Source organism: Artemia franciscana, chromosome 7 (genome assembly GCF_032884065.1).
Source record: "Artemia franciscana chromosome 7, ASM3288406v1, whole genome shotgun sequence".
NCBI classification, from domain to species: Eukaryota; Metazoa; Arthropoda; class Branchiopoda; order Anostraca; family Artemiidae; genus Artemia; species Artemia franciscana.
Window position 1 is genome coordinate 3318329 of NC_088869.1, and position 12016 is coordinate 3330344.

The 12016-nt window shown below is 34.2% G+C and overlaps 1 protein-coding gene across 1 annotated transcript in view; it reads left to right on the top strand.

Moving 5' to 3' along the window:
- Window positions 1-1064: 1064 nt before the first annotated feature.
- The window catches only part of LOC136028747 (angiotensin-converting enzyme-like), a 109826-nt gene continuing 98874 nt past the window's right edge, over window positions 1065-12016 (top strand). The window contains exon 1 of the mRNA XM_065706632.1: window positions 1065-1291. Coding sequence (XP_065562704.1) covers window positions 1221-1291 — 71 coding nt within the window. The 5' untranslated portion in view covers window positions 1065-1220. The remainder of the gene's footprint in view (window positions 1292-12016) is intronic.

Below are 12016 nucleotides of genomic sequence, written 5' to 3' on the forward strand. Positions count from 1 at the left end.
ATTGGGGTGGTCTGAGATTTGAAAGTGAAACTTGTCGCATCCTAAGCGAGAATCATACCGCTAGATCAGCAAGCCATACTTAAGAACATACTTAAGAAATTTGCTTTATCGGCAAATTAAATTCTTCTCAACTCTCTCGTTCACTCACTTCCCCCCAGATGGTCGAATCGAGGAGGTGACTATTTCTAATTTAATCTGGTCTGATACCTAATACGCCTGCCAACCTTCATAGTCCTAGCTTATCTGGAAGTGCCCAAACTAGCAAAACCAGGACCGAAGTGCTATAAAACACGTCTCGGCAGCATTTTCCCCTGTTTGACGAAGTTGAAAAAAAAAATATTTTGCATTGTTATCGAACTTTGGCACGTATTTTAATTGCATAATTGGAAAGAATACTGTCTATAACCAATCCTAACAAATTTATCACTTCAATCCTGTGTCAAGTGTGGCGCAACGGATGGAAAAGGTACCGTAAAGCTTGAAAAACTTCTAAGACGATTTTCATGGAATAAGGAAAAGTGGATGTATACTTTTTGACATTTGGATGGCTGATCAATTGAGCCTAGATATCCCTTCACCTATGGTTGAATCGTATGGTTTAACGGTTGGTTGAACCTTAGTTATTCTTCCAAGTTATAATTTTGGTTACCAGTGCCTGCACATGAACGACTGTTTATAGGTTTCACACAAGTGAAACCCGTTTCTACCAACCCAAGATACTACCATGCAAGAGGGTGCGTACGAAGGTACGAATACGGAGGATGTAGGAAGAGGGATAAGAAAAAAGGGAGACATAAAGACAAAATTTGTACTTGTCGCACAGGACTTTTGTCCAAAAAGTTTTCACTCGGTTTCTGTTTTACGATTTCTGGCTAGATTTGATAAAACCATAGAAAACGAATTTACTTGGTTTGTATCCAAAACATGTTCATTAGTAATTTATGGTGATAAAAAAGAGTCTACCTTTAGGCTATTTATACGTCATATGCAATAAATTATTAGTGCTTGTTTAATGGAAAAAGCTGGCTTCTTTTGGCAAAACCAACTTAAAATTGTTTTTATTCAGTTTAAATATTTACTCAATGCTGGTAATATGTCAAGTAAATCCAAATTCCACTTTGACTATTTGTATTATTGATAAAGAAAAATGATGAGATTCTTAGTGAACGAAAAAGGAGAAATTATTTCTGGATTTAGTTTGGCAGCAAGTGCTAGGCACAATGAAGCTACTTTTCTTGTTTGGTTTTGTGGTTTTGGTGACAGCAGATTCAGTCAATTTAAAGTTTCCGCAGTAAGTTCTTTGGAGTATTATAGTTAGTAGTAGGGCCACAGCTAAGGAGGAGGAGGGAGAATACCCCAAAGTTCCAATCTTTAATGAGCAGCAATTGTTTTAAAACTATAAATGAAAGTTAAAACGAAAAAAATGAAAATGAACAAAACCACAAACTTAAAACGAACGTAAATTACTAAATATGGTCGGTGTTGCCACTACTCATACGCCTCAAAAGGCTAAAGTGGCATATGTAGTTTACTACAAGCTAAATAGAGGTGGATCTAAAATCTAATCTTGAGGTGGTAGTTTTGTTTAACCCTTTTTTTTCTTTTTTTTTAAGTTTACGAATAAGATTCCAGAGTTCATATTATGTCTTATTTGATCTTCATTTCAAGTAATACCAAAGCATACTTCTTACAATTTGAGATTGTATATTATCACTATTATAGTATAGCGGGCGAGATCAAAATGCTACCTGATAAATCTATTCAATATTTCCTCATGCTGTTAAATTACTTCGCGGTTATTAAAAAAAAAAATAATGATTTTACGCTTATGCTTTTGAGATAAATTTAGTTGTATGCTGAAAGTTTCTTATATCACGAAAGGTGTAAGACTATGAAAAGCTTTATAGATTTGTTTATTGTTGTCAGGCTACATACTCACTTTTGACCCACAAATCAACATTTCCATTTTTTATTCTTGACTTTTGTGTTTTCAGTAAAGTGTTAGTTTTCTATAATCCTAAAAGCATAGGGAAATATAATTAGTTGGTTGGTTTGTACTAATTTTATTCATATATATTAGATAGGCTGTGAAAAAATACTTTTTGTTCGTTTTAAGTTTCAACTTCGCTCTTTACTCTCATCTGAAAAACTTAGTTTCTTAAATTAATACAAGAAATAACGATAATAATATTGCCCAACTAGCCGCTGGGAGTAGATTTTGAGATAAGACGATATCGAGACGATATGAGATAACGATATGCAATAAAAAGTCATTGAATAAAAATTATACGAATAAAAGCTCGTAACAATTCTTAACAGTCAGCTTAAAGCTAGTTAGTCAACTTCAAGAAATATCTCAGTTTGTCAACCTTGGAAATTAGAACTTCACTATTTTATTACCTCCAACTGATACATTACATTGACGGACAGACGGTGAGCAATCCTATAACTGGATTAACGAATAAAAGCTCGTTGCAATGCTTAACAGTCAGCTTAAAGCTAGTAAGCAAACCTTAAAAGATATCTCAGTTTGTTAACCCTGACAATTTTAACTACACTATTTTATTACCTGCAACTGATACATTATATTGACGGACAGACGGTGATCAATCCTATAACTGGATTAGTATTCCCTGTATTAAAGCGGTTATAAATGTTGTTGAATAATTAATACATTTTTTTTTCCAGTTAAGCATACAGACGAGGGGCTTCAGACCCCGATTTCGTAAAAATTTCGAGGTTTTTGTAATTTCCTTTATAGTTCATTTTGTATTTTCATATATATTGTCATTTTTTTTTGTTTCAACAAGTTGCACCACCTTCGTGATATAATCTCATTTGTGTTAGCCAGGTAAAATGTCAAAGTACGTTTGAAACCAGTCCCCATTTGTGATTCTTTTCAATTCTCCAATAAAAAGTCGTTGAATAAAAATAAAACGAATAAAAGCTCGATGCAATGCTTAAAAGTCAGCTTAAAGCTAGTTAGCAAACTTTAGAAGATATCTCAGTTTGTCAACCTTGACAATTTTAACTACACTGTTTTATTACCTGCAACTGATACACTACATTGACGGACAGAAGGTGATCAATCCTATAAACTGGATTATTATTCCTAATGTTAAGTGATCATAAATGTTCTTGAAGAATTGAACACATTTTTTTTCCAGTTAAGCATACAGACAGGGGCTTCAGACAACGATTTCGTAAAAATATTGAGATTTTTGTGATTTCCCCTATAGTCTATTTTGCATTTTCATATATATTGCCTTTTTTTTTGTGTCAACAAGTTGCAACACCTTCGTGATATAATCTCCGTTGTGTTAGCAAGGTAAAATGTCAAAGCACGTCTGAAACCAGTCCCATTTGTGATTATTTTCAATTCTATTTCACTAATACTATTCAGTCTATGATTGCTTTCATCCTTTTATCATGAAAAATCTTGGCTATTTTTCCTTGGGTGTGGGAGGGGGGGGGATAAATGAGGAAGCTGCTTAACTTATGGATTTCACAAAGCTACACTTTCCAATTTTGACAAAAATAAGTGAAATTGGAAAATGACCAAAACAACACACGATTGTTAAAATTGTGATTAAACGTAAACCGACAGACAACAAAACTTTAAGGGCGTCAAATATTATATTTCTTCCGAAGGAAGTTTAAAATGAAACAAGATGAAAACATACCGAAAATGATGTCGCAACGATATTTTTTTTAAGATGGAAGTAGGTGTGAGTAATGACACCCATCTTCCAATTTTCCTCTAGATGGACACATGGTGGGACCATAAAAAGCCTGATGAACAAAAAATCTATACCACATTTCCATTTTTTTTTATTTTGAATTGTATTGCCGATTATATAATAATTCTTTCAAATTTTTCTCAAGCCTCGTCCTTAAGAGGGCAGAATACACCCACTGCAAACATTTTTCTGAGTATAGTCGGTCAGATACGATGAAATATTTGACCAAATCAGCGGGTCAGAAGAGAATCTTCTCCGTTTTTGCGTTTTTCTCATTAATGACTAATCAAAATTGTCTTTTAGCCAACCTGTCTGGTCGCTGGATTTTTAAATCTTACACTCGAAACGTCAATGTGAACCCTTTGCAATATTGTAAATGCAATTGTGACCATCTAAGGATCCATTTTTGTTACCATGACAAAACATCGCGATTATGCAACAGTAAGAGATTAGTGCGCTTGTCTGCTTTTTGATGTTGTTGCTTTTTTTGTACAGTGTGGTAATGAGGAGAGGCGATAAAAGAACAGCAGTAAGCATAAAATGACGAAGAAGAGGAAGAAGCGGCAAATTTGCAAATTATTTTGTCAAAACCTAATTTCTTCCAGTTGATATCTCCAAACAAAGTGACGGGTGATAAAAAATTTCTATATTATTGAACTTTCCACTGTTTCCTTTAAACAGCGACACAGATATTATTTGAAAACACATCCAATATTTACAATTCCTTTGGCGACTATTATTTTCAAGTTATCATGAATGTGTATGACTGTCAGATAAGATTTTTTTGTTTTGCTTTCTCTTGACAACAGTGTTCAGCTGTATCACAGATTATTCGGAACCGATAAGAGTGGAGACCAAGAGAAACAACTTGAAATTTTTGGGGATATTGAGGGGTATATTTGGGTATATTGACTTAAATCAAAAGACATTGTCTGCATCCAAGTTATCAAATAGACATTTCTGCGATATCTTAGGAACGGGTAAGGGTATTAAATTGAAACTTTCAGGGCCGCAGATACCGCTACTGTGGAAGCAAATGAGACTGGTTGCGGCTGCAACAGTGACTGCTTTCAACTGAGACAACTTGTGACGGTGACTGCGAATGTTTGCAACTGGTAATACATTTACTTGTAACTACTTTTAAAGAATACTAGGGGACTTTAAATAAAATCATAATATACACTATGTGCATGGTTAGTTTTAAAGGGACGCATCAGCAGCATCTCAGGAACGGCTGAAGGCATCAAGTTCAAACTTCTGGGGCATGTTGAACAGTGCTTGGACCCTCAGAGAATGCTTAGGGGGGATATTAAACTAAATAAAAAGAGATTAGGTCTATCCGGGTTACCAACACAGTATATCTGCAATATCTTAGAAACTGCTAAGGGTCAGTTTATTCAGTCAAAAGATGTTATGTACATTTTAGTTACCAAAGGGTTTGTCTGAAATATCACAGGAACAGCTAATGATATTTAGTTGAAACTTTCAGGGAATGTTTAAAGGCTGTTAAAATAGATCGAAAGCCACTAATTAGAAGTTTCAAAACTAGAATTATATAATTTAATTATTACGCCAGAGATATGAGAAATTGGAGAAATTTTCATTATATTAACCAAAACCAAAAAATTGGTTATCAAAAGTTAACAGAAATGAACTAAAAAATACTTTCAAAAAAAGACATTTTTCTAGGAAAGTAGACTGAAGACCAGCAGAAAAAATTTCCTATAATAATTGAAATTCAAAACGACCAAATATTACTATTAAAGAATACATGAAAGACAAAGCGACGAAGAATTAAAATCAAAGATCATAGAAAACTTGTAGATAGCAGGTAAAACTATAGATGAATAAATTAATCTTAAAATGAGTCAAAATCATATTGAATGTTCAAATCAAACTTAACACGAAAAAAATTACTACAAACAAGAGTTTGGCTACTGCTCTTTTCCCCTTTCCCTAACCGTAGAAGTCTAAAGTTTGTTGCGACATGTGTGATTTAGTGACAACGAAATATATAAAATATTTTTTTTATATTTACAACATGAAAAATGAAAGTCGAAATTACAGTAAAATTAAAATTTTGAATTCCTGAGTTTCTAAGAATTAATGTCATTATATATAAAATATTCAGTTCATTTTCATTAGTTGTTTTCAGTCGTCTTGATCATTATAGCAATTTTATATTTATTTTTTGTTGAAGTTTTGAAAAACAAAAGTGTTGAAGATACATAATAGTTTTCAATACCCTCAATGATACTTATGTTAACAATGCTTCTGCAGAATACACACAATCTAGAGGTTTGAAAGCAAATAACAATATAATGCCATCTAGGTTAGTGGGCCCCATGATCCACATAATCTATTTTGAAAAGCTTGAACTAACCATATCTTAGAAACAACAATGCAAGTATTAAAATCATGTTGCCATCAACCCATGGATAATTGGAGATTAAGCCAAGAAAAATAGTATGAGGGAGAGATAGTTCCATATTTATTGAATAAAAAAAAAGTTTTTTTCAATTGAATGTAAGGAGCACCATAAAAACTTAAAACGATCAAAAATTATTATGTATATCAAGAGGGTTGCCCCCTCCTCAACATCTCATTCTTTGCACTAAAGTTTTGGTACTTAAAAAAAAGAATCTTATTGTTCTAATAAACGAACTTTATATTTCAGGAGTCGTTATTAAACAGTTTGGACAAAATTCAAACTTTAGAGTAAAGAGCGAGGTACTGAGGAGGGGTTAACCTCCTCCATATACGTACTAATTTCTTTTCGTTTTAAGTTTTGATGTTGCTCTTTACTGTCAGTTGAAAAAACTTTAATTTTTATTTCTGATCGTCTTTTAAGGAATGCCAGGAAATATGACCCCACCTCTACGGAGACATCTCCCTCCCCACGGAAATATTCTCTAGATCAGTGTTTCTCAAGCTTATTTAGACATAATACCACTTTTTACCTACAAAACATCTGAGATACCCCTTCTCAATTACAGGTACTAAGTAAACTATTGCTAAACATTAAACAAATCTTAAAACCTTAACCTTATAAACTCAAATATGCGTCATGTTTCAGTAAAAAAAAAGAAACTTTTTACAAACATTTTTATTTAAAAACAAACACACACAATACTTAAAGAACAAAATCGCTTACTTTCAATGAGATTAGTGAGAACTACAAAATAAAATATCTTCAATATTTCATCTTGAAAAATGTCACGAAGAGAAACGATCAGTTGGGCTATGCCAGTGACTCGCATAGTTTCATCGAGTTGTATACCAAAGCAGGGACCACCTCGAATTGCTCCGACAAGTTGTTCTTTATGTCATACACTATATCACTAATTCTTCTCGAAACTGTATGATTTGATAATGGAATTGTTTTAATTCTTTTTGCCTCTTTTTCTCCAAACAAACAAGAATTTTTTTTTAACTCCGATACTTATCGATCTATTTTCTATTGTCAATACCAAATGTAAATTGAAGCTAACGGACTTCGAGTATTTTATCCTTGTTGATATTATTCTTAAATAAGTGGTGATAAACCACACAAACAATTTAACAGCAGTGTTTGACAGCTCTTTGTATTCCTTTCCAATACCAATCCAGAAATCTAACAATGTAGTACCAGCAGTGAAATATTTATTTTTCAGCGTGGGACCACACAGAATTTCAATGAGTTACTTCTTTTGAAAAGTAGTAAGGCTAGTGTCCGTAGCGTCAGCATTGAAGAGGAAGAGATTCTCATGAAAGTATGGAATAGAGATGTACTCTCTGTAGTTTTATGTAATTTTTAAGTAGGACAGGCCATAGGTGTAGAGTTTATAGTAAAGACAAGCTTTAATACACATGTAAGGTGTGCTGTCTGTAACATATGGAAGGTTTAGTGCCCAAATAAGATGTCCTCTCTGTAGCTGGAATGGCCATACTACTACCGTAAGGAATAAATTCATCAAAAGTGGAATTCATTTTGTATATTCAGCACTATGGAAAATATGTGACACTTTTGTCAACGAAAACTTCCCAACTCTTATTTGCAAGGTTGTCTTTTACCCAAGAAAAACTCCATGGGAGGAAAACATTTTGGGAAATCATAAAGAGCTTGGCAAACATACAAAAAAAGAGGAAACTACTGGGAACATTCAATAAATATTCTGAAGTCAGAGAATGATGGGCAAGTAGTCCACTTTTCTGTGGAATTAGCTTCAGAAGAACATTTTGAAGTTCATGAAGTTTTGTAATGAGCTTTGAGCGTGCTAATGTTTAATGTGTCATAAAAACTAGCTAGAAGGTCGTTTCTGCCTTCGTTCAGATAACACGTGAATTTCGCTGTATGAGTAATTTACAAATTGCCTTCACGATAACTCGACGCACTTGAAAATTTCAATATTGTTGTGAAGTTTTACAGTTTTAGTTAAAGCTTGAGGTCTTTGATTTACCCGCTTTTTGGTGCCAACTTGAACAATGTGAATTACTTTAGTTTTGTAATCCTAATTTAGCCCAATAATTTGGGAAAGAGAGTTAGGATTATTCTAATTAATTTTAAAAACTTTTTCCACAAAACAAGTTTTTCAGAGAAAGTTAAAGAGTTCTATTAAGCCAAGAATTAGCAAAAATTAAGTCAAATAATCTTCTAAGCTTAAAACTACCACACATCGCTATCAATAAATAAGTGAAACTCAAAACGAAGAGAAATTACCATAAATAGCCGGATCAATCTCAAAACAAGCAAAACTAACATGGATAGGGCTGATAACCCCCATACCTTCTCAAGACCAGAACACAGTTTGTGATTTACTAAAAAAATGATCGTCGATTGTCAATTTAATTGATATCTATTTATTTCTTAGAGTTTTTATAATTTTTTTATTTATGAAAGTAGGAAAATTGAAAACATTTCAAACGTATTTGTTTTTATTAAAGCAGGAATCGTGTTCCGGTTTTGAGAAGGCATGGGGGTTATCAGCCCTACTCATGTAAATTTTTGCTCGTTTTGGGTTTCACACCGCTATTTATTGTGATTTCTGTTCGTTTTGAGTTTCATTTATTTATTGATAGTAGTTTATGATAGTTTCACGCTTTGGAGATGTTTTTTTATGTATTTTGTTCATTCTTGGCTTAATGAAGCTCCTTAATTTTCTTTGAAAAACTGATTTTTTGAAAAAAAAACTTTTAATTAATTTCTCTTGATTTTTTATTGACATAGTCTTTTTCATGGGAAAAATAATATTTTATTTATTTTCAGTTTTTTTGTAAGAATCCATAGCGTGGATTGCTATTCTTATACTGAAGATTACTTTTCAAAAATATTTAATCCTGACAAACCGTATTTTTATGGCACTTGGTATCTACCAAGTGACATAGCGATCGAACATTCTGTTGGTCTATCTGTCACGGTTTTGCTACTTTAGGCACTTCCAGGTAAGCTAGGACGATGAAATTTGGCAGACGTATCAGGAACCAGGCCAAATTAAATTAGAAATTGCCGTTTCCCCGATTCGACCATCTGGGGGCGAGTAGGGGGACGGATAAATCGGAAAAATTAGAAAAAATGAGGTATTTTTAACTTACGAACAGGTGATCGGACATTAATGAAATTTGATGTTTGGAAGGATATTCTGACTCACAGCTCTTAATTTAAATCTTGACCGTATCAGGTGACATTTGGGGGAGCTGGGGGGACCTAAAATCTTGGAATACGCTTAGAGAGCAGGGATCGGGATGAAACTTGGCGGGAAAAATGATCACAAGTCCTAGATACGTGATTGACATAACCGGAATGGATCCACTTTCTTTGGGGGAGTTGGGGGGGGGGGAAGGTTAATTCTGAAAATTAAAAAAGTGAGGTATTTTTAACTTCCGAAGGAATGATCGGATCTTAATGAAATATGATATTTGGAAGGATATCGTGTCTCAGAGCTCTTATTTAAAATCATGACCGGATCCAGTGACATTGGAGGGAGTTGGGTGGGAGGGGATCCAAAATCTTGGAAAACGCTTAGAGTGGAGGGATCAGGATGAAACTTGGTTAAAAAAAAATGAGCACAATCCCTAAGCTAACAAGACATAACCGGAACGGGTCAGTTCTCTTTGGGAGAGTTGGGGGGATGGATGAAGATCCTCCTGAGCCATTGCTGGCGCACAGGGCGTCGAGTCGACGTTTCAGTTGCTGAGTGTTTTTTACAGGGACAAGTAGCAAGCTTGTCGCCCAACCAGTGGGGGGGAGGTTAATTTTAAAAAATTAGAAAAAATGAGATATTTTTAACTTACGAAGGAGTGATCAGATCTTAATGAATTTTGATATTTAGAAGGACCTCGTGACTCAGAGCTCTTATTTTAAATCCTGACCGCCTTTAAGCCTCTAATTTTCCTTTTAAAGCAATCTATTGATTCTTAGAATTTTGCAAGAGCTCATACCATATGAGCTCTTGGCTCCTGGTCCTTCCGAGTTCGTCGCAAGTGCCATATGAGCTCCTAGCTCTTGTTTAATTTGATTTTTATACCTTTTGAAGTTGACTTAAAAAATAAAACTCCTGAAAAATGAAACATAATCCTCTTTGACAACCTGGATACACTTATACTCTTTTTATTTTTTTAAAGTGTAAGAGCTGAAGTAGTAATCCCCAAAAATTATCAACTTATCCCCAAAAGTTTCAGCTTATTCATTCTTGATATATTGCTGAGGTCTCTTATTGGCAACCATAAACACGAAGCCTTTTAATTTATTTTAAAGCAACATTTAGTTTAAAAGTGGGTCAATTACATTATTATGAGGCATTGACATGCCTAATGTCTATAAAGATATAGTTGCTGGACCGTTCTAATTAGCTGAACAAAATGGCTGTCTCAAAAATTTGACTTGATGCGTTTTGAAAATGAATGGGCTTGATAGAAAGGCTGCTTACCCTCCAAACTCTTTTTACTCGTAAAGGGCCACCAGAACTTTTAGATTTGAATTGAATTTGTTCACCTGAAAGTTTTAATAATACTTATAGCTATTATAGAGTGATGCTGCCTAAGATAGTGGTTATATGCTCTTTGGAAAAAAATGCATGCTTATAGTTTTATCCTTTAATCAAAACTCCCAAACGTTTCCTAAAAGCTTTGCCTTAATACCTTTGGCGTCATTAATTACATTAACCGTAGTCGTAGCATTGAAGGCAGACACATAGTGGCTTCTGGATGGTTAAAAATCCCCACAACTTACCCTTAAAGATCTAAATTGATAATATAATTTGTTCTTCAGTTATTATTTGTCATCATTTTGAAATTTTATATCCTCATAGTTTGTTTTGATTTATTTCAACATCCGCTTAAATCAAACACTTCGTGGTAACGAACTTTAGCAGGGAGCGACGCGGCTCAATGGTAACCGAAACTGTAAATAACGGAATTTTGATACCAATAGTTACATCAAAGGATTGCATTTTTATACTGATTTCGAATATATACCTTCCATCAAGTTTAGTCTTACCCGTCAAAAGTTACGAGTCTGATAAAATTTGCCTTATTTTAGAAAATAGGGGAAAACACCCCCTAAAAGTCACGGAGTCACAAGAAAGTCATAGAAGTTTCAAACTCGTATCTACAAAATATGGAATTTTGTATTTTTTGCGAGAAGACAGATCACGGATGTGTGTTTATTTGTTTGTTTGTTGTTTTTGTTTTTTTTCCTGGGGGTGATCGTATCGACCCAGTGGTCCTAGAATGTCGCGAGAAGGCTGAATCTAATGGAAATTAAAAGTTCTAGTGCCCTTTTGAAGTGATCAAAATATTGGAGGGCATCTATGCCCCCTCCCACGCTCATTTTTCCCAAAGTCACAGGATCAAAATTCGGAGATAACCATTTTATTCAACATAGTCAAAAACCTACTACCTATGTCTTTGGACACGACTCACTCCCTCACAGTCTCCGTGGCAGGGGTTGCAAGTTACAAGCTTTGACCAGTATTTACATATAGCAATGGTTATTGGGAAGTGTACATACGTTTTCAGGTTTTTTGTGGGGGGGGGGGGGGTTAAAGAGGGGTGGTTACTTTGGAGGATATTTCCATTGAGGAATTTGTCATAGGAGAAGAGAATTTTCATGAAGGGGGCGCAGGATTTTCTAGCATTATTTAAAAACAATGAAAAAATAGATATGAGAAACATTTCTCAACCGATAATGAGGATAGGCATTAAAACTTGAACGAATAGACATTGTTTCGCATATGAGGGGTTCACCTCCTCCTAAAACCTCGCTCTTTACGCCAAAGCATTTTTAGTAATTTTAACTA